This window comes from Lepidothrix coronata, unplaced genomic scaffold (assembly GCF_001604755.1).
Source record: "Lepidothrix coronata isolate B3197 unplaced genomic scaffold, Lepidothrix_coronata-1.0 Scaffold341, whole genome shotgun sequence".
NCBI lineage: Eukaryota > Metazoa > Chordata > Aves > Passeriformes > Pipridae > Lepidothrix > Lepidothrix coronata.
Window position 1 is genome coordinate 330,594 of NW_016690521.1, and position 23,946 is coordinate 354,539.

General features: G+C 48.6%; 1 protein-coding gene across 1 annotated transcript in view; it reads right to left on the bottom strand.

Annotated features, from left to right (window-relative positions):
* Positions 1–23,262, bottom strand: part of LMX1B (LIM homeobox transcription factor 1 beta) — an 87,109-nt gene extending 63,847 nt beyond the window's left edge. Inside the window, exons 1-2 of the mRNA XM_017838459.1 lie at positions 23,124–23,262; positions 22,624–22,810 (exon numbers count right to left, since the gene is read on the bottom strand). Of these exons, the coding sequence (XP_017693948.1) occupies positions 22,624–22,810; positions 23,124–23,262 (326 nt within the window). The remainder of the gene's footprint in view (positions 1–22,623; positions 22,811–23,123) is intronic.
* Between the last annotated feature and the right edge of the window lie 684 nt (positions 23,263–23,946).

The following is a 23,946-nucleotide window of genomic DNA, read 5'->3' on the forward strand; positions in this document are numbered from 1 at the left end:
TCCATATTCCAACCCCAGCATTTGTACTCTGGTCATTATCCACTGTAAGCCACCGCACACTGCATCCATGTGTTACTTTGGGCAATCTCTATTCCCAACCATCCCAGCATTACTAAATGCACATTGTGAGATTCATTTTGAAGAACAAACAATAGTTTATTTGTTTTGTTTTCCACAAACACATGTACAAGTAAAGCTTAATGGCCAGCCTGCTTCAGAAAGCATATTTAAAATAACTGCTTTAAAATAAAAAGCCAAGGGAAATGTTTTCCCCATTCCCCACTCACAGGACACAGGGAGTGCTGCTTTAACATCCCTCGGGGAGGGGGTCAGGATCATGTCCCTGCCTCTGGCCACTTGCTTCCTTACACTGCAAGTCTGTGACCAGTCTAGAAGAACAGAGATGGCAAGAAAAGGAGAGGAAAGTGCAGCCAAGGTGATGCAGAACAGCCAAATGCTCCTATCTGCCTGACGAGCCTCACTGACACAGAGGATGCACATGGATTCACTCCAAGGGGGAGATTCAATTAGTTCCCACCTATTGGTACAGTAACTGGCTAACTGTGGTATTGTCCTGCACCTACATAACTTAATTCATGTGGTTCAGCAGCATCCCAGCCCCCATTCCCTACCCAGCCATCTTGGCAGGAGCTAAAACATAAGATGGCACTGATTCTGAGCTGTGACCAACCCCAACTTGATAGCCCTGTGTTTTTCATGGGGTATTAATCCATAAAAGATTCCACAGATCCACCTAAAGCTCCTTCCTCTCTGAATTTCCTCATGATGCAATCCATTGAAGTTTCAGGATGGCCTTTATTACAGCATATGCTGAGGCTTCAAATGTAAAGCAACATTTTGAAAAGGCAGCATCTGTCTGCAGGCAGGAAAACCCTTCTGTTGCCATGTTGAACTCTTATACATAGTGAGGGATGCAGTGCAAGTAGTAAACTCTTGATCTTCACTCAAAAGCCTCTACTTTCACTTATCAGCCTGACATCTCACAGTGGGGCCACCTGAGCAGATGATGGGGCTGGCTCCAGGGCTTGCAGACTGGAACCAGACCTCCGAGGGATGGAGGTGGCCAGCACCATGGGACCCTCCAACACAGTTCAAAGTGACACATTTCAAACAGCCCTCTCCTCCATACCCCATGGCCTTCAAAGCACAAACAACTTTATTGCCTGGAGCACGCTGGAGATCCGCTCGGGGATGTGCAGTCGCTCTGAGCCGAGGACAGAGCGTGGCTCTGCAGGGACCTTCGCATCCTGCACTCCCAGGGCTGCTCCTAAACCAGTTTAAAGCTGACTCCATTCTTTGATTTCTGCCATCCTACTTCTGCCAGATCCTTGCAGTTCTCTGTCAGAGCTCACACACAAAGAATTTTAAGCAGAAATACAGTAACAAAAAAGGAAAAAAAAAAACCTCCCCAGCAATTGGACTCCGATGTTCAAGACAAAACTCCTCTGAAGTAGAAAATGAGTTAACACATAATTAGGGGTTTTCCCAAAGAGACTGAATAATTTATGGAAAGTTACTGACATGTTCCTGACATGTTTGGTCCAGTTACGCCTTTGCACAATATTAGGCTGTGACATCACAGCACTAAAAGACAATGTTTTCACACGAAAAATCAGTTATTGTTAAGCCACCAGAGCAGAAGCTCCAGAAACTGCTAAACTTAGACCATTTTCTTAAATCGCTATTTTATAAAAGGAAAAGGAAAACATTCCTGGCTGTGTGCAATGTGTGCAGAAGTCACAGGATCCCACTTGTAACAACTTTCTTTCCCTTTGTCACAGCTCAAATTAACGGCGCCTGGGAGGCAACGAGCAGAACCGGAGCACGCTGCACATCTCCTTCAGCAGCTTGTTACCAGAACTGTTCCCGCAGCAAAGACCTGCTCACCACCGGCCAAAGAGTCACTGTATAACTGGACAAGTTTTCCATACTGATAAATGGATTAATGAAGCACACGTTTTGCAGAGAGCTGTAGGAAAACAACTGTCCTCAAACAACGTGAGGGTGCTGCTCCGTGTGAAGACACAGATGCTGTTTATCTAATGGCTGGAAAGTTTACAAGAAAACAGCAAACTTCGTGCTGTGGTTGTTGAACTGAAGTCGTACTTTACTAGAACCAGGTTTTTTCGGTAATTTTGCGGTTGTAACAACTATTTTCTTTACATACTGCTATAGAAAAGGGACTCTTTTTAACTTAATTGAAGACACTATCAAGAGTAAATATACTGAGGCTTTTAATAAAAACAGTATGAGGAGAACATTCAAAGCTAAATAATCAGAAGCAATTTGTGTTCATGAGCAGAATGATGTGTCATTTTTTTTCCCTTGCAATGCTCTGTACTGGATCAGTTTTGAGATTGTGGCAAACTTTAAACCTATCTTAAAATAATGAACAGCAGTGAGGGTTGAAGATAGTTTGAAAAATACACTGGAAAGAGAAAACATATGCCACAGAGTGTGGTGCAAAAGTCATATTTCATGCATGACTTTAGAGAATGTTAATAAGGATTAGAACCATACTTCAGCAGAATAACAATCAGTCAAAGAAGTGTAATTAATTTTTCTTTAGATCTCTGTTAGATAAAAATACGGGAGAGATAGTAATGTTGCCTATAGATTTTGATCCAGTGAAGAAATACAGCCCTGAAATACTCCTTGTAATTGTACACTGTAACTGCAGTGTAGTACATGACTCATTTGCTTTCTAGTTGTTGGCTTTATAATATTATGAATCCAAAAATATTTTAAACTTCTTTTTTTTTTTTTGCTTTGGCCAATAACTATGATTAAGATAATACATCCAAAAACATATGTAAGCCGTGTACGTGGGACATATGGAAAGCAGATGTGTTCTTAATTTACATATGACCTAAAAAATCAGCTGATTACCAGAGATGGTACTTTGTGGAGCTGTTTTGGATGCAGAAGAATTGTTGCTAGCTCAGCACCATTTTAAAGTAGGTAGTTTGCTTCTCTTGTGTCTGAAATCCCAAAGTCAGTGCAGCAGACAGACTATCTCTGGAAGAGTGGTTGTTTGGCTTCACAAAGAACAGCCCAGAAATGGAAAACCAAGGTCATTTGTTTCTAAACACAACTGTTATTGAAAACTTCTTTTTAATATAAGTGTATGTTCCAGCATATGCTTACAAAACTCCAGTTGTGCCTGTAACAACGCTCCTTCAACCATAATGATAATAGAGGCCGTGCTCAGGTTCCATGATAAGCCCAATGCTGAATGCCAAAATCAAAAGGCAAAGCTGCGTCTGTCCGACTGGTGGGGATCCACACCAAGGTGGCAGTCACCTCTTCAAAATCACAAAGTCACTTCTATCACAATCACAACAGGTCAGGGAAGTGGCTTCTTAATTAAACCCCTGTGACAGATGTTCTCTGGGGCCTGAGTTCTGGTTTCATTTATTTAGCTATACCCATTAAGAGAACAGTAACTTATCATCAAATAAAAAAGGCCCAAAAAACTTTGCTCTCGGTAGCAAACACAACCAAGAAGGAATGTTCCCGTTCCAGTCAGCATCAGAAGCCAAAGCTGGGCTGTGAAGTGGAGCACCAGAACTAAGGGGTTCCTAATTTTTTTTAAAGCAAAACATTATCTAGCCCCTTCTGAGCAGAGGTGGTTCAAATTGCGGGGGGACTGTCAGAGGGATGAGACGGCTTTTCCAAAGCTCAAGCTAATTGAACACACCACTGGTAAATAAAGACACATTTTTTTCAGGCAGGCATTTGTCACAGTTAGGAAATTCTCACTCTTCTGCCAGGCTCCAGCTTGGCAGCGTCCGCGGGAATTGCTCCAGCCAGAGTCCCCCTCTCAGCAGTGCCAAGACACAAACCCAGCGCTGCCGCCTCACCCTGGTGCTTGCAGCGCTCCACAGCCCTGCCTGGAGCCACGGTGAGGGGCTGTGCAGGGTCACTGAGGGGCTGTGCAGGGTCACTGAGGGGCTGTGCAGGGTCAGGCACTCGCGCTGAGGGCGGCAGCTCCAGCCGACTCTGCTGCACCCCTTCACCACCCCCTCCTGCAGCGGGCACAGGGAGCATCCTCCTCCCAGCAAGGCAGATTCTGGGAAGACCTTGCACGGCCTCTGCGTTCCCCCTAGCCAACAGGCAGCTGGCTTTTTTTTTAAGCAAACAATATTTTAAAATCTGTCTCCTCCCTCCTTGCTGCAGACATGCAATTTGGGATTTGCTAGTGCAGTAGTGGCCGCAGTGGACCTGGTGGGGTGAACCCAGGCCCAGTCCCTGCTCACCTGCTCCAGTAGCAGCACATGATGGAGTTTTCCTCCATGGCTTCAGGGAGTCTCACCAAGAAAAAGTGCCCACTGTTACCTCCAGGTGTGCTGGGACTGTGGGTGAGAGTCTGAGGTGCTTGCACCTGTGTCTGCCTCAGTGCCCAGGGTGATCACTTGGGCATCTTCCCATTGTGATTCCTGCCTTGGGCTGAGGCCATGGTCAGGAACCATCCTTGAGTCCCACAGGGCCCCTGGAACCTAAGCCCCACACTGGGCCTGGGTATGGACATGTTCTCTGTCCAGCAGAGACCCCAGCATGCACCCAAGCACAGCAGGACTGGTATCTGCTGATTCTCAAGCCTTAAACCAGATAGAATTGGGGATTGTTTCCCCAGCTTGGGCTCCACAGCCCATGCCACTCTCCTGGTGCTTGTACACATGTACAGCTGTCCCATTTTTTCCCAAATCTGAATGTCAGATTCACACACCTCTCTGGCCCAGCAGTGATGCTGAGGGATGCTTGTGCAGGTTCAAATCCCTGTGCCAGGGCTGGCTCCCAGAACTCCTGTCCGCAGGGTGGGTGCTGCCCCAATGGTTCCTCTCCACTCCTCCCAAGGGCAGGAACACCAAGATCAAAGGCTGGCACTGGACAGAGCCAGCATGACCAGTGGTCAGTGCCTAGATGCTCAGCAGACGTCCTGCTGAATCAGGATCCTGAGTGATTTCTCCTCCTAACTCCACCAGTATTTTTCTTTCCTTGTCCTAGAACCTCTCCTCCTTCCAGGAAATCTCTGTTTATATCAGAAAAGGCAATAGGACATGCCATTATTGTTGGACCCTTGTCCAAAACCTCTTGCTCCTCTGGCTCAGCTTCTCTCAGACAACCCTCCTCCCTGGGCCACCGACAGGACTGGCAGCATCCACAGCCCAGCCCTGCCACCACCGCTCTCGGTGCCCCTGCCACCCCCAACATCTGTGGGGCAGAGAAGTAACACACTTCCCAGTGAGAAATTAAAATCCCACTCTGCTCATCAGAGCTACCTAATGCAATAAGCACTGAAATTCTTCCATGATAAATCCTAAAAACATAATCCTGTGAGATGTGGCATCACTACACCAAGGAAAAAGGGCTGCAGAGAAAACCCCAGCCCAGAGGCTGTTGGGGGCATTTTCTTATTGTCATCAAAGACTTCATGATCTGAAACATCTGCATTGTCTTACGCTGACCAACAAGACCCACTGTCCCTCTGAACTCCAAATGTTTCCCTTCTCTGTTGCTTGATGCCTCCTTGGGTCACAGGCCCTGGCTCACAAATCATTTCAGCCTTCAGAGGGGGCTGAGTGGAAGGCAGGGAGGCTCTGAAATTCAATCCCAAAAGGTTTTTTGTATTTTTTTTTGGTCCAAACAAAAGTTATTTTTCTTTCAATGAGAATGCTGCAGTATCAAGTCCTGCTAACACAGAAGCACCACCCCAAACTCACTGTGGATAGATGGTTTTCCCATTTACTGACCTTCTTGCTCAGAGAAGGGCAGAACGTGTCAAGAGGAGCAGAGAAGCTGTTGTGTAAACTGTCAGGGCACACAGTGAGGACGAGGTTTGGTTCCCTCTGGAAGATGCAGAATATGCTGCATTTCCTACACCCTTCTGAACCAGACACATTCTGTGTTAGGGTAGGACACTGCACACAGGCACCACTGCTGGTGGATCCGAGGGGAGCAGTGAACAGCCCTCAGATTCAAACCCAGGAGACTAACAGGATCTCAGATGCTTTCTGAAGTCCCCTTCTCTGACATACAGGCAGCCTCACACCACATCGATTCTGTCTGCATTTAACACTTCAGATGCGTTAAACACTCCTACTCTTGCATTTCAGTGAGGCTTTTGATGATGTTTTGATGTCCTTTACAGTTTTACTGAACCTTCTCCCAAGCTCACCCTGACATCACACTGTCTGCTCAATTCACTATCAGTGAACTGACCTGAGAAGTTTACAGACGTTTATAGACTCCTGCACTGGCCTCAAGGATTCACAGGGTACATAATGCTCTGTTCAGCTCAGCACCTCCAGCCCTGTCCGTCCTGCAGAGGCCACAGCAAACTGACAGAGGATCACCCTCCTGAGATCTCAACAGAGCTGGCTGTTCAAAGCAAATGTGCTCTGCTTCAGGGAAGCTGCAGCCTTGAGAGTTCCTCTGCGTGCTGGGTTTTCTAAATAAGGCCCTGTGTACGTTCCCCTGTTTGCACTGGTCAGCAGGTCAGCAGCCACTGGTGCTTACAGTAGAAAAACAAACTCAGGTGAAGCAGCAGCAAACGACTCTGCACACCCCAGACATGAGAATGTTCCCATCCTGACTGGGGCAGCCTGGTCCTAAGAAGACATGGGAAGAAACAGTGTGTTCCAGGGATAAGCGCGCCCGGGACAGGCCCCAGCCTGCAGAAACCCCAGGCAGGTCTCTCTGCAAAGGACTTTGATATCTGCTGGAGCAAAGAGCCATGTGAGACAGAGCATCTGCCCAGGACGAGATGTGAGCACCCACTGGGGTGCACGAGGTCGCCAGGAGCCGGGGCGGGGGACAGGGAGGAGAAAGGGGAATTCCTGAAGAATGATTTCTTAAAACATTTAATTAGCACTGACTTTTTACATCTAAAATTACTTTTTAAATGTGCATAGAGATGAAAAATACAGAGGCTGGACACACCTTCTCAAATGAGGACAGTGAGTAGTGCCGATGGAACCAGCTTGTAGCAGATGAGTTGGAGGAAGTTTGACGCAGTTTCTCTGCCAGTGGTGCCAGGTTGGATGAAAAGAAAAAAATCTTAAAAACTTTCCCATTCCCTTGCTTTTGATTACAGCTTGAAAAAATACTTAATGCAAGAAAAAAAGTAATTAACTAGACTATGCCCCAGAAAGCAGCATTCTTTCAAAATTTCTCAGACTTCTGTTTCAAAAATTACAGCAACCAGTATAAACTTCACAAATCCACCAAGGAGGCAACTCTTCAAATACCTGTGGTTTCCCACATTTTCCAAGGAAAACAAAAAGATTTATAGTTTCTCATGTTAAATCTGAGGGGTTAAACTTTGAGAGATGTACTTGCCCACCTGCTGCACATGTATTAGTTCTAGCTGAAGAGAAGTCAATAAAAATGGAGAAAGAAGAATTTGCAGAGCTGGTTAAAGTAATAAGATTTGTTTCAGAGCATCTGATCTTTAGACTAACAGACTTCCAAACAGTTGGACAAGTAAATAAAGCACCACAGGGAACTGCTAGTTCCAATAGGTTACCACCGGGATACGCACAAAGGAATTCCTACAACTAAGAAAGGGCTGGTCCTATGAAAGCTAAAATACCAGCATTGGGATGGATTGCTGACTTCTCCAACATTGATCCTATGCTTCTGAAAAGATAGGGGGGTTAGTTCCACTTACTCTTTTGCCTGGGTGCAAAGTTTGAAGAAGCTCAATGACACATTTCAGTACATGATCTCACAGACACAACGCAAAAGAAAATGTTTCCTTCAAGGCCCTTCCTTTCTTCAGAGAAATAAAAGCAGAATCCAAACAAAACCAGTTAACCTGTAAATCTCCCACCATCTCCCTGGGATTTTGCTGCACCCTGTGCACAGCCTTCCCCAGGGCAGCAGCAGGGCAGTGCTGGGCAGGGCACAGGAAGGCCGGGCTGGGAGCAGCAGGGCTGCAGTGCCTTGGGCAGGAGCACAGCACAGCCCGAGAACAAAGCGTCCCATGTCCCATGTCCATCCAGCGCCGAGGGGGTGGAGGTGACACTGTTGTAAGGTGCCATCCGATCAGGACTTCTTTTCTGTGCTTGACATGAATAAGGGGATTAGGACGGCAAGTTTCCGTGAGCTCACTCTATCGGACAAAAGGCCCCAAGGTTTAGTGTCACACTGCCTGATAAAAGTACAGGAGGCTGTCAATCACAGGCTCCTAGGTACTTGTGTTGGTGACATAATCTTATTAGAAGATAAACCAGTGAAATCCTTTTCATGATGAAAAGTTACATTTAATTGCTCCTTTGCTTTTCTACTCTTTCTCTTGTTCATTTGCCCATTTAACTTTGTTAATGTTGGCTATTACAAGAATATAACAGCACACAGATGCCAGCTGTTCCCACCACAGCCACGCTCCAAATACATGAACGACCAAGGGTGCTGAGGGATGGTGGTGTCTGGGCAGGAACAGAACCAGTTGTGATCCCTTAAACAGAAGGTCAAAAGAGTTACTGAATTAATTAGCACAACTGCTCATGCACAGGGATAAAGTTAAATTTTTTGTCAGTTGCTTTAATACCAAAGAAAGCTGACAAAAAGACTAAAACATGGTAAAGCTCAGTCTCTGTACAACAAACAAAGGGACTTTTAATATCCTCTTATGGGAGCACATGCATATTAGCCTCAGTAATGGGACTGTTTCATTTCCAGGTCGCTTCTTTTCAGTTTCACAAACAGGCAGCTGATGCTGACAGCATGAATCACCCGGGAATGAATCAGGAGAAACTTCCCAGAGCCCGGAGGGGCAGCTCAGGGAGCGTCGGCGTCTGCACCCCCCGTACCCGCCGTGGCGCCTGGGCCCTGCCGTGCTGTGCCAGGGGCTCGGCCAGGAGCCTTTCAGAGTCAGCCTGTGCCACACAGGCTGGGGTGACCAGAGGAGCCCTGGGAGCAGGGCACTCCCCTACCCGAGGAAGGCTTCAGAGGACACGTGAGGTCTGCACAGGACTTGTTTCTGGGAGAGAGGAGGAGGACAGCACACTGCCCATCGGGCCTCGAACCCTGGTGCAGAGGAGGAGGCTACACTGCCCCTGGACACCCTGCAGCTGTGACTGGCGTGACTGTGCAGCCACTCGTGAGCCCAGACCCGTGTACCTGTCCTGGACAGTGGGCAGGAACCAACACACAGCGAGTTGCACCCGAGCATGAGAAGATCTCCTTTACTGTGTGGGTGAGAGCACATGGGAACAGACTGCCCAGGGAGGGTGTGGAGCCTCCCTCACCAAAGATACTCCGGAACTGTCTGGACACAACCCTGTGCCACGTGTTCTAGGATGACCTTGCTTGAATAGGGAGGTCGGACCAGGTGATTCCCTGTGGTCCCTTCCTGCCTTATCCATCCTGTGATTCTGTGAACAGCCAAACCCTTGCTGGTAAAGGAGAGGAGCTGCTCAGTTTTCTTCGCCCCAGACTGCCCCAGAAAATACCTCTGGGAAGTAAATGATTACTCACCACACAGCTTGGTCACCCCAAGGCCCACAGTTCTTCTACCAGTTGTGCGTGTAACTTTGCCATGTAAATTGCTACTGAGGAGACTGAGTAAAATTAACCAACTTCTAACTGCGAGAGTGCAGCCCAAGCCAGCTTTGATTCTCAAAATATAGATTTTTAAAGCATCATATAATTGTCTCAATTAATAAACTACAAGCATATCCTCAGTAAATAACTAGTGCCATTTAGTGCCATGGAGTCCCACTAGAATAAGCTTTACACAAAGCACCTGAGTGTCCGTATTATTCAAAAAATTTAGCTCCACAAATGCAAAATGTTCAAAGAAAAAATTAATTCCATTCATTTTACACAGTGTCCCTTATTTTATCCAAGTGCCTGTCAGACTGAGAACAAACTAGCACTTGGAGCTGAAATGCTCTGAGAAATTAAATGTGTAACTCTCTCCCATAACTCTGATGATCTTAAAGGAATAAGTCCTCCAGACTTCTAGAAAATCACATTTTCATTTAAGGACTAACAACAAAATATCTGATAAGTGACAATACTTTGCTTGTTTAGTAAGAGTTTGAGTGAAAAATCATAAGAGAGAAGGATCAGAGTGGTTGATGGCAGAACAAAAGCAGCTGAAAAATGTGATTTAACATTGGTTAAATCAGTGGTAGTTGGTAATTTAGTGAAAAGACAATTGTTGGCTTACTGGGCTACTGATCACATGTCACTGGCATTCCACAAAAGTTTTTCCAATGGAAATCCAACTCCAGCTTTTGAGAAGGCAATTTCAAAACAGGGCAACACACATATAATAATAAATTAATTACCTCACTAATTTCTCTCAAAACAACAGTTTCTATACCATGCATATTTACAAAATCCTTTATTACATTTTCAAATATTTAATCATGTTTCATACCTGCCAGTTCTACGTTCATCTTTAGAGACTCCCGTTACTACACTGAAAGCCTGTCAAAAATATTTGTATTCAGGTTATTTGCTCAGCACCCAAATTCCTCTGACATTTTTTCTGAAATCAAAAGGAGATGCAGAACAAGTTCAGCCCCACTCAGCCCCTGTCCTGGCCACCTCAATTCGAGGCTGTGGGAGCAGCGTGATCCACACAAACAAGAGTTTCAAAGCTTTCAAAGCAGCGATAAGGGAAGGACGAGGGGTGAGCTCAGTGCAGAAATTTATTTTTACTGATGGAACTTAAGCAAATCCAAGGAACAATTAGGAAGTGCTGTCAAGTAAAGCCTGAAATCTAAGCAAGTCGCCATTCAAAGCACAGTAGGCCCTTATAAACAGTTAATCCACGCAGCTGCAGTAGTTAAAGCAAACACACTGCCCTTCACTGCGCCATCAATTACACCTTCCCAGAAAAAATTACACAAACTTGGTAGGATTTTTCAGAGAGAAGATGGATTCTTTTGGAGACTTGAGGTCAAGGCTGGACTGTTTAAAGTATATTATTAACAAATAAACATTTATTGCAAAAAAACCCTATAGGCCTTTGGGGAGGAAAATTGTGTTATTTTTGGCATCAAATGACACAAGCCATTTATGACATGAATGGCTATCACCAACACCCTGATGAAATGGCAAATGTCTCCCACTTAACTTCCCCTGGCTTCCTGAATAAACTTTTTCAAACACTTTTTTCCTTCTGAAATGGCAATAAACTCCATGTAATTTTGGTTTTCTCTCTGTTCTAGCTGTTTCAAGATCCGTAGCTGGAAAGGGTTGAAGGTACTTCCAGATGGAAGCTGAAGACTCCCCAAAGACTGGTAAGGTGATGAAAATCACATTGTTGGGATCCAGGGCCACAGACTGCCCTGTCTGTGTGTATTCCTGTCTGATTGAAAATGTGCAGTTGGCTTTCAGATGGTTGGGTGAAAAATTCGAGGTTTAATTGTTCAATTAATTTAATTGAATGTTATAGCTCTTCTCACTGAATGTATCCACTACACACTCAGACAAACCCCTGCCAAAATATGAGCTGATTTTTTAAGTAAGAAAAAAGCCACAAATGGGACAGGCTTCAATTACTCAAGACAACTGTGTTAAAGGGACATGCATGAAACCAAGACAGCACACTTGCCTTGGGCCTGTTTTCCAGCCGTTCTGAAGGACACAGATCAGCAGAGTGAGCTCCACTGCTGCTGGTGCTCAGTCCCGGTGCCCTGGCCCAGCCATGGAGCACAACTGGACCATGGACCACCCGCTCCGGGCTCTGCCACAAGGGATGCTGCGGGTGCCAGTGCTGCTTTGCCCTGCAATCCCCGGGGATTCTCCCACATAAAATGAATGCAGGCGCCATCACAGCTAACTTATTGCACACTCACAGAACCGTGCTGGGAACCGGACCCACCGCGGGCAGTGAGGCCGAGGCAGTGTGAGCGAAGGAGCTGGCAGGAGCTGTGCACCCCAGAGCAGCTCGAGACACCCCCACGGGAGCTCAGGGACCCCACAAAGGTCATGCAAGCCCCACAGCCTCTAGTGAAGGACACAAGGGACACAAGGGACACAAGGGACACAAGGGACACAAGGGAAAGCTGCCCCTGAAATACAAACTCTGCTCCTCCACAGCAGCTCCAGCCAGGAACAGCCAGGGCACAGTGGGAATCCCTGTCACTGGGATCCGCTTGTTCTCCACTACCGAAGTAGCTGCCTGTTAACACCTTCTGCTCCCATCAGCTGAATCGCTTGCTGCAGCTCCAAGCACCGAGCCCAGAAGTTTCAAATCAATAATGCCAAGCAGAGATAGCATTGCTGCAACATTTCACAGGCCATTTCCTCCTTCAAAGTGTTTTACTCCATTTGTACTTTTGCACCATTTCATAAATTACTCTTAACAATAACCAGCCTCGCTGCCGGTGCCAACATTCGTGTAGGGCCCAACCACACCTCACACATCAACTCCAGTGTGAGTGGGGCTGACCCCACAGGGTCACTCTCCACAGGGGAAACTTGTCACCAGATGAAGCCCATGGCAAGATCCAACTGCAAAGACAACCCATGATGTTAAACTGTGACTTTTACTTAGGATGGGTTTCACCTGTGAAGAGCCACATCCCCAAAAACTTCAGTGAGCAACTCCACTGAGCTCTCACTAGACACTTGCTGTCAGGTAAACTGACCTTGCATGACACCACAAGCTGCTGCATGTCAGAGCAATTGGCTTCACTGGCACTACTGGGAGCAGGGATTTGCTGGCTCAGGCCCTCGCCAGGGCCTGTCGAGTGGCAGCATCAGCCCCTCTGTGCAGGGAATATCCCCAGCCGGTGACGGGCTGCTGGAGATGGCACTGCCAGCCCCCGCAAGCACTCACGCCTGCTGTGCACGCTGCTCATTGAGGAGGCCTCCAAAGGTAGGACAGGTACTGACTCAAGCTTGCACGTACACACAAATCTTCATGGCGCAGGTACTTAGTCTGTAAACCAGGATTGTTAACAGCAGGGGTGGAGGAGGAGGGAGGATCAGCTCTTTCTCTCCCAGAAAGTCAGAAATGCCAACCTCTGGAAGACTGACCTGGACAGGTAACCTGCATGGCCCCACCCCACACAGGCAGGGAGCACCAGCTTGCTCCTCCAAGCCAGCAGCCACCCACCCACCACAGCCTGTGGCTTTGGACCCCCGTGAGCCACCAGCCACGCCAGCACAGCTCCAGCATCCTGAACACGTCACTTGACTAGTGGGGAGGATGGATGGTGCCTGGCCAGTTCCAGCCTGTGTGGCCACAGTGAGGCCTGGGGAGCTGGGTCAACCCTTCCTCCCCATGCCCACCACCTTCCCACAGCCCTCCTGCAGCACCTGGTACCTCTCCTGTGGCTCCTGACCATTCAAAAGGTTGGGACTAGGCTCATGAACCGGCAGAGCCTGCTTCCGGACACAATCTGCCCCAGACCCAGGGCACAGCACCACTGAGGGGCACAGCCAAGGCACTGCTGCACTCTAAGATGGCTCAGAACAGAGCATCAACTACCAAGAAACATCTGCAGAAGATCCTGAATATTTATGATCAATGCTGGGGTTACCAGACTGTCACCTACAGCTGGACCTCATTGTACCAGGTATCCCCATAACCCAGGTACCTTACCTCTTCTGCAGTCATTTCAACATTTTGGTTTGAGGTTTTTGTCTTGGTTTCATGATTTCCTACAGTGCTCTATTGTCATTGGCTAATAAACCTCTTATCATTTATCTCGCTTTACATGGGTTATCAAAGGAAACCTCAGCAAGTGCAACTACATTCCCTCAAAAACTAGATTAAAATTGTGACATGTAAGGAAAAATCTGAACAGAGAGAAGCTTATTCCATCGGGAAGGAAGGAACTGCACTATCAGAGGATAGAAAAATACAAGCTCTTGTCAAGATGGTTCTGTCAAAAGACAGGATCCCACAGGTTGGAAACAACTGTTCTGGGGGGTGGATGTTAATGAGAACTGTAACCTTTCTCACTAACGAGGTTTGGCAGGTATTGTGCTGCAGCCCAAGGGTCTGGTTCCACGGAGCTGCTGAGGACCCCGGCCCCAGCTGCACAGGTGGCAGTGCCCAGTGCCCTGCCGAGCTCCCCTGCTGGGGAGCAAGTGCTGTCCCCACCACACCATCATGCTGTCCCCACCTCACCATCATGCTGTCCCCATTACACCATCATGTTGTCCCCACCACACTGTCACACTGCCCCCATCACAAAGCACTGTCCTCACCACACCATCATGCTGTCCCCATCACACCATCCCCATCCACAGGCTGTGACACACGTGCTCCCTCAGTAACACACAAGGAATGCACCAGAGCCATCCTGTAAGGAGCAATGGTGCTTCTCTCCATCACAGTAACCACCGGCTGTAACCAGAAATGTTTCAATACAATATTCATAATTTCTTCTGCAAATACAAGCTTGCTTTCTCTCTATCGTAATACCAATCTATGACAAAAGCAACAACTGCCAAAAAAAAAAAAAAAAAAAAGCAACAACTGCCAAAAAAAAAAAAAAATTGATGCAGATTATTATTCTTTGTTTGGCCTTGTTTTGGTTTTGTAATCAGTGAATGGTAATTCAGGTTACACCAAGGAATGAGCACGTAACAGCAAACTTCCCAACAGCTACCAGGAGGATTTGGTCCTCAGCATGTGTACATAAATCCCATCAGCTCTTACTGGGAGAGTGCACATGCACTCTCATACATTATACATAAAACACCGATTGCAGTAAAATCAAGAGCCAACTTCCCTCCTTTGATGAGCGACGATGGCTGTCACTGAAGCCAACAGAACTGCATGTTCACAAGTTCATGTCAATGTTTGCAGAAGAAAATTTTGTGCATATTAAAACAAAATATTATGTTTTGGAAGCAAAGCAAATGACCTCCATGATACAGGTTCTCTGTAAACCTATTTGCCTGTTACAGGAGAATCACAGCACAAACCTTTATCAAGTCCCCAAGAAATGTGCTATTCCTTGTTATGTTGATATAATGTTGGCATTTAACTGATTTGTGCCATAGCAGTTCTGCTGTACCTGTGAGGAAGATCACCGTAAAATTTCAAACCCAAGAAAATAACGAGCTGAAATTAGTCATATTAACAATTCCTTTACTGTAATACAATCTCACAAAAGTCTACTTGTTCGGTTGCCCACAGGCAAATAGTTTTTGAAAGGTGAGTAAAACCCCCTGCTCTGTGGAGTGAGGTGATGAGCCGTGCACAGGTGGGCTGGGCCAGGCTTCTGCAGTCCCAGCTCTGGCACACACTCGGTGTAACACCCCATGGGCCTCTGTCAGTGCTGACCTCAACATTACACCCCCTCGAGACAGCAGATAGTTAATGGTGACTACAAGTACTTCATTTTAAGGATTTTGCTTCAACATAATCTGCATTAAAACTGCATAATATGCCACACACGGTGTTTCTACCTACAAGGTACATTCAGCATGCCATAAAGGGCCACGGCAGCACAACTATTCTGGGTACATGTCGGTCATATAAGAGGAGAAAACAGTTATCAGTATTTTGTTCGGTAACAACCAGAGCCTATTTTGCAAAATGGCTGCTTTGGGAGCAGCGTGTTGAGGCCGAGGGGCAGGAGCCTGCTCCATCCACCCCTGCTCCTGGCAGTGTCACTGGTGCCAGGGGCTGTCTCTGGGCTCGGGGCTTCAGCAGCCACGGCCACTGGACACAGCTGTCACAGTGTGGCCAGAGCGACGGTACGACAGCAAAGCAAGGGTAATACAGTATTTCATTTCAGTAGTAGCAGTCTAGCCAAAGTAAATCTAGGAACATAAAGTAAATGTAAGGTTAATATTTAAAAATAAGTTAAAAAAAGAAAAACTGCCTCAATTTTATATTGAATTTGAAGAGGCGTCTAAAACCAATGAATAGTTTGCCTGAACAAGGCACTGAAGATTCAGATCTATATTAACATGTCAAATCAAAACTTAGGCTCATTTTACCTTACAAGTATTGTGATTTTTTTTCTCTTTTATAGTCTCTACTCTCAAACTCAGAAGTCTAGCTTGACTTTCAACATTTATTTTAAATTAGATCTGGAGCTGTTCATATATTTTTTTTACTTAGTTACTAATAGAGAAAAGCGATGTCTCCTCCCTAAATGCTACCAGCACTGTTAAAGCTTCCACTGTTGCAAAATGATCTTACCTCTCTGTTACATTTTATAAAATACTGTAACTCAGAAAAGACCTCTGCTTTTTAAATAAATTCTCATACCTTTTTATCAAAAAGATCAGTTTTCATTCATAGCTTTGGCTATAGTATACCATAACTACACAGTCTGCAAGGTGGATATTTGATGAAAACTTCCTGCCCACTTCATTTAGTTATTCCAGATCACCTGGAGAAAGGAAATTTCTGTTCCTAATTGCACCCACTTAACTCCAAAGTAACTCCTTTAATTCCATCGTTTGGCTGCTGAAGACTCGGCTGTTGAGGCTCACAACACATTGTTACTTATAACTAACTGTGTCCTTTGTTTCAAAAAAAACGTGCAAGTTTTATGTTCTGCAACGAACAAGAAACTGTCATTTCATTATGAGTCAATCTTTGCCTTGTGAGTAACTTAATCATCCCAAATCATGCCAAAACCCCTTCCTACCACACCAAACCATCCCAGAGCAGTACCTGGTTTGTTTACTTTTACTGGAGATTGCTCTCCAAGTCACTTTACAGTTTTATTTACTTGTTTGTTTCTTACTTCACTCGAGCAATAACATGACTTATGATGTGGGAAAAGAACTGTAGGCAAAGAGAAGCATTTTTCCCTGTTTTTTCTGCAAGTCTGTCATTCACCCTCGTACACCTCTACAGAGGACACAGCAATGGCCCTTTTCCATCTTGCTGCGGTTTAAAATTCACGGCCTTTCTCTGACTCTGCATTCTATGCAACTTGTGGCATGGTCCAAGCCAGCTCAAGCAGTAGAAAATCCCTTTCTAATTTTGTCATGAAATGTTGCTGTTATATTTATACTCCACACTCTCCCCAAACTGCCACGAGCACCACGCAGCACAGGGAGCTCCACGCACACAGCATGCAGACATGGACCCTCCTGCTCTGCCTGGCAATGACAACAAACGTGAAGTATTTACTGACCCCTCTCTCCCTCCAAAAGCGCCCCACTGAACCACGCCAGCCGTCCCTGGGTGCTCGGGGTGCCTGTGCGTGTCCCTGCGTGGGCCCCAGCACGGTCGCTGGCACAGGGACTGTCGAGTGTTCCCTTACAGCCAGGAGGGCCCCGGCTGCTCCTCCTGCACCGAAACCTCCCAAACCTCCCACTGGCCTCCACACCGAGCACGAGGGGGTTCAGATCTCCTCTAATCTCTCCCTGTATCTGCTGCACTCGCCATTCCAGGAGGAGGCATTAAACAAAATGAAATCAATTCCTGTTTCCGCAAGAAGTTGTCGATTTAGTATAAACCCAAATTTTGTCCGGAATAAAAAATAAAAATCACAGCTGTGTTAGGACAAGCACACTCCTTTTTCTCCTGAATATTTCTGCCCAGATATCTGACTAAAGGACGCAGCCATTCCCATTACTAAAGCTGCCCCCCCCACACTTTCAGGTTCACCAGAGCGGTGAGCACTTTAGGACATACCAGGCTTTACAGGCTGCTCCACAACAGAGAGAAGTGAGAGGAGTGTATATTTACCACTGAAATACACTACTAACATAATTAATCTAAGAAGAGACATTATAATCCAGCTGGTTTATCATGATATATTATTGACAGTTGGAAAGGTGACGTATGCCTTTGAACTTCAAAAGTTTAGGCCAAAAAACAACAGACCTGACTTCTAAACAGAACGCAAAATATTCCTGTTTATTATAATACTCAGTGAAGAAATTTTCGCAGAATATTTCATATCTATAGGTTATTTTTTCTCAGGTTAGTAGTAAAGCATTATAAACTACACTCCTGTTAATTTAATTGCATATTGCCTACATTGCACAAAAATCCTCCCTTTGGTTTTCTGCCACGGATCAGTGCAAATTGCATCTTTTCATTGCAATTATTTTGTTCAGCGTTACCACGATTGCAGCAGAAAACCAAAATGTCTCCCCAAATTCTCAAAACACCCCCGTCCCAGATCCCTGCCAGCACTCAGGCAGCCCAGCCCGACCCGGCGGGTGGCCGGTGCCCGGCGCTGCCGAGGTGCCGGGGGGGGGCCCGTGCCATCCCCACCCGCGGGGACGGAGCCGCCGACACGGGGGACCCGCGGGGGCTCAGCCCCAGCACGGCCACTCTGCTGACGTCACCGGCTGAAATAACAGCCACATTTCCTCAGCACTCCCGCTTTGGGGACTATTTCGAGGTGCCACGAAAGCCTGATCGTACAGAGGATTTTTGATGGGGCTGATGTGACTGATGGTGCAGGACTGGTGGCATTTTCAGCAAAAATGCCAGAGTATTTCAGCGACTTTTAAAAGCATTTTTAGTGGAAGATATAACTTTAATCATTACTCCATGTCCAGGGCTACTCCTGTCTCTACGTTTCACCCGGTTTCTGTGCTGTCTCCCAGTGACCCACGCACAGGGACCAGTGCCCGTCCGGCACAAGGCGAGGGCAGCTGGAGGGACCCCCGCTCCACATTATTCTGCCGAGCTCACGGTGCTGCACAACTGCACCCGTGAGCAGAACAGCACGGCGGGTGCTCCTCGGTTAAAAATAAAACAGGAAAACTGAAAACAAATCAAATCCTGTCGTTAGCAGATTGCAATTGAATCCGGGTAGCAGAATGCAGCCGAATCTGAGAGCTCCGGTCCCTCCTGCACCGGGCTCCTGCCACATTCCACAGCCCGCGCTCTGCGAGAAAAATAACAGCCACGAAACCAAGAGACACTCACTGACGGGAAGCTTTTGTTGTATTTTGAATATAAAACACAACTCGACTGGGAAACATCAGCCTCAGAGTTATGCTCGTGTGAAAGCATTCCCAAAATCCGAAGAGGGGAAGATTTCCCCACAGCACCGAGGCTTCGTGGGGTTTTCTTTCCTTCCTGCGGGGGACGTGCTGCTCTGTGCTGACTGCACAGCAAAAACAAGCCCAGCCACCGACAAGAAAGAAAGAAAGAAGAACAGTACAAAAACATACCAGAAATACATGGCGGATCTTTTGTAATAGCATCCAAACATGATGCTAAAACAATGCTTGACAACATTTAAAAGAAAAACCTGAATGTTATCTTTTCTACCCTAAGCAAAACTTAGAATGCATTAATGAAAACTTATGAAATAGCTACTCTGAGCATTTGCTATTCGGTCCCTTCAATAAAAACCTCTTTTACAGCCTCTATTTCCAAAGCTAGAATAGGAATACAGATATTTCTATAAATTATGTGCACTGCTTACATATGAAATATGTAACCAGAAACAGTTATTTTTCATAACGTATCCTTTTTCACTATCAGCGATAACTAGGACAAATTGTTATGTAAGACTGAGCAGTTGAAAGAAAAACAAACCAGAAAAGCACAATCACAAAAAAATGGAAATATACAAATGGGAAAAATTGTAGTATTTATAAATACTAATGTTTTTTAGAAGGAAGCACTGTTATGAATGGTACAATACATAAATTAATTTAAGCAAAGTGGCAAAATACAACTACTGCAAGCCTTCTATTTTTGAAAAACAAGCATTCTGAAGGTTTCAGTTTACCTGAAAAAAAAAATTCTTTAAAAAAACCACACCAGCATTAAGTGTAAGGTTCCAAATGTGCAGCAATTTGGTAAAGCTCTAACTAAAATCAAAGAGATTCTGATTGACTTGAGCTTGTGAGATCCAGCCTCCCTGGTGCCATTGTACTGCTCTGGACTTTTTCCCTTAAAAACCTTGTCATCAAATGCACCTGATCCTCAAAATTCTAAATTTTAGCAAAATAAGTACTTAAATGTATTGAATTCCTTCTTTAAAAAGAGACCAAAATACGTGCCCAACTTGTCCCACTGGTCCCACTGACATACTAACGATATTTTTGTGATAAATTACATTTATCAGGTACCTCTGAATACTTCAAACTGGGCTTGGGCCACTAATCCACCTCCCCCAGGATTTGTTCTAACATTCCAGAGTAGCTTCACACAGCCAACATTTTAATTTAAAAAAAAAAAAAAAGGAAAAAAGAAAAACTGTTTTCACCCTTCCCCCTAATGTGAAATGCCCTCATCCAAGGATGGGCAGCAATCATTCCTGACCCAGGGAAAGGTGTAAGGTCTGATATCTGACCCATCAGAAGCTTGCTTTCATTAGAAAGATGAGACACCAGTTTCCCAAAGATATACACACAATGCTTGATTATAGTCCTGGGAGTTCTGGAGAAATCTGACCTTTAAAATTGCATTATTACGTACAGAAAAATCTATTTAAAGCAAATTTCAGGAACTGAGATATTTAAGTAAACTTTATTCTCCCTCTTCTTTTTTCTTTTTTTTTTCTTTTTTTTTTTTCCCCCCAGAGATCTGTAAATAAGACTCAGGATAACAAAAAGTATCTGATATTACTGATCCCTGTCTTCCTCCGTACCGATCCTATTCCATCTCACTACCCCAAGGCATGATCACTGAGCACAGAGGCATTTCCCATCCCGGTGTTCCAGCACAGGACTGTGGCTGTGCCCCCTCGCTGGAGCTGCCTTGCACAGCTCGCTCATGGCTTCACCCCCCCAGTCTGACGGACAAAACTGACCCTCTGCACCGCACAGCCCAGAGCCACTCGCACGGATGGACAGCTATTTTTATCGTCGAGCTACCATAAACGAATATTTCTCCAAGTTTGAAAGGGTGCACAATCTGTGTCAGCATAGTTTCACATGTTTGCTCTTTTGGGCTAATAAAATCCCAGAGAAAACAAATTCTGATTTACCGTGTCTCCCCTCCCCTTCCCTTCCCGTGAGCCGCTGCCGCTGTCAGTCCTCGGGGGCACACACAGCAGGGCACCATGTCATGTCACACTAGGTGCTGGGATTCAACAAAGGCCAACATGTTGATATCTTTTTATTGTTCAGCAGCCTGGTTGCTCCGTTTCCCCCCCTCTACAATTGGACACCTTTGATAATACGGGAAGTTCTGAAGCAGTAACATTTCTATTTTCAGTCAGGAAAGTATTTTTGTTTTTACAAAGCAATAGTCTCTGATCTTGCTTTTTAGGTTGCTAAGTACGACCCTTTATTTTACAGAAACTAATGATGGGACTTGGGAGGGGACATTTCTTCGCAAATAATGTAAATATTTACATTGCCAAATAACACTTTCTTAGGTAGCCTGAAGACTGTTCTAAATTCTTCCCTAATCAACAAAAATATCTAAGGCGTTACTACCCACAGAGGCAGAAGTTTCACTGATCTACAACTACAGCTACCACAGGCTGGTTTATTTTGTGTAGCAGTAAAAGGTGAATCCCATGGATGCGCTCCCTGCCCTGCGAGGGTGAGATGGCAGCGGCCCACGGGCAAGCTCTGGGTTATTCCATGTGCAGCGCTTCGGCCATGGAGGAATCTCTGGGAGTTGGTGAGGGCTGCGGCACGAAATAACGTGTTTTGTTGTAATTCCTAAACAGGGGGACATTTATCTGGGCCATTTATACAAGAGTTATAACCCTCACAATATTTATACTCAGCATGTCATGTTAGCATTTACTACCCGTTTCCATGGAGATGGATTTTCATGCTGTAGCTATGAAATGCACATTGTTGCCACTAAGCCACTTCAGGCCTTTCTGGAAGCCTGCTGAATGCCTGACAAAAGTTGATGCAAACCAATAGTTGTTGTTCTTTGTTTGTTGCCAGACTTCTAGCAGAGCCATATTATGTCCTAGTGATTGAAGTGCCCATGTTCGCCCCCCTCCCGGCACAAAAAGGATCCTCAATTTCGGTGACAAGCATGAAGTGGGCTTCTGCTGGGGAGGGCGGCCCGGCGCGGGGCCGGGCTCTGTCCCCGCGCGGGGCCGCGGCGCGGCGGGGGCCGCTCCCGACAGCGCCTGACATTTGGGGATAAAGCCGGAATAACAGAGAGAGCGGGCAGCGCCGGGGCCAGCGCCGAGCTCAGCTCCGGGCTCTTCCCGCTGCTGCTCCGGTCTCTCGGCCGGGCCACGCCGCGCTCCCTCCGCGCCCGACGGCCGCTCCGCCGGGCCGGCCCGCGGCAGCGCACCGACGGCCCCGCCGAGCCCCCAGCCCCGCCGCCGGGCAGTGCCAGCGGGCGCTCCGCGGGCCGGGCGGTGCTGGGGCGGCGGCGGGACGGGGCTCGCCTCGGGCAGGAGGGATCCGCGGGGCGGCTCCGGGCGCGGCGCTGCCTGCGCAGCCCGGGCCGGGCCGCCCCACCGCCGTCCCCTCCGACGGCGCCGCAGGGTCCCAGACCGCGGCGGGCCCGGGGGCAGCGCCCTTCCCGGGTCGGACGCCGCGGCTTGGTGTCTCCGGTCCCGTCCGTGCCCGCCACGCCGCCTGCGCCGGGGTCCCCGCTCGCCGGAGCCGCCACCCCGCAGTCGTGGGCCCCGGCGCGGGGCTGCTCCGCTCCGCCGGGCTCGGCCCGATCGGGAACACGTTCGCAGCCCGCAGCGCACCCCGGGTCGGGCAGGGCTGCCCCGGCGGGACCCCCGTCACCCCCCGCGCCCTTACTGTTGGTAGTCCTGCTTGCAGTAGAGCTTGCGGTCCCGGAAGTAGCAGCTGGTGGTGAGCGCCTGCTGGCAAGCGGCGCACTGTAGGCACTCCTCGTGCCAGGAGGACTCGTTCACCCGCATCAGGAACCGGTCCGAGATGGGCCGCTGGCAGCCCTCGCAGACGGCCTGGTGCTGGCACTCCGACCCTGCAACGGCAGACGGCGGCGTCAGGCGCCGGCTCTGGCCCCGACACGGCCCCGACACAGCCCGGCCCCGGTCCCCAGCCCCGGTCCCGGGCAGCCCAGCCCGCCCGGCCCAGCCGCGCGGCGAGACCGAGCTCGACGGCTGCCGCCGGCACCGCGTCCCGCACACGCGGCGAGACAGTCCCGCGCCCGGCGCCAGTCCGGGGCTGAGCGGCTACAGCCCGCATCAGCCCAGGCCCCTCGGACCGCAGCCCCGGGTACCGAGCGGAGCGCGGGGGCCGCTTTCGGCGTAGCCGAGAAGCGACCGGCAACTCACCCAGCAGCACTCCCAGCGTGGCCGGCCCCGAACGCAGGGGGTGGTCTTCCATTTTAATACCGTCCAGCATCTTGGCGCAGTCCGGCGGGCCCCGCGGGAAACACCTCTCCAAGGACTCGGGACCCGTCGCGATGTCCATGGGCGGCGGCGCGGCCCGGCGCTCTGGGCGGCGGGGCGAGGCGCTGCCGGGCGGCGGGGCCGGCTCAGCCCCGCGTCGGGCCGGGCGCGGGGACACTCTGCGGCCGGGAGGAGGGAGTCGCTTTTATTTTTATCTGGGAGACATGAGGAGCGTTTCCTGCCCAGGCTTCCAGAGACGGGGGGCAGAGGCAGGAGCCGGCGCCGCCGCCCATGGGGCCGCCCCGCTACACGGGCGCGCACATGCCGCGCACACGGCGCCGGGCAGCCGCGGTGTCACCTGCTCGCCGGCAGCGCCGGACCCACGCCCTGCGCGGCGCGGAGGGCCCTCCCGGGGCGGGCCGGGCCGGGCGGAGCGCGGGCGCGGTGGGCCGGGCGGGGCGCGGGGCTCCCGGCGCTCCCAGCCCCTGAGCCGTGCGGCGGCCCGAGGAGCCGCGCCGTTTAGAGCAGGGGCCGCCGCGGAGGAACACACCCCCCGGCGCCTCACCCCTCCTCAAACTTGCTGACATTTGAACTCCATTGGTGCGCGCCGTATCGCTGCGCCGCGGTGATCCGTCTCCTCGACGTCAAATAGTGCCCTGGCCCCGCCGGGCCCCCGCGGCCCCCGACGCGCGGCGGCGCCCGGGGCGCGGGGCGGCCGAGAGACGCGGGCAGTGCGGGCCCGGGGCGCGCCCCCGCGGGCCGGGGA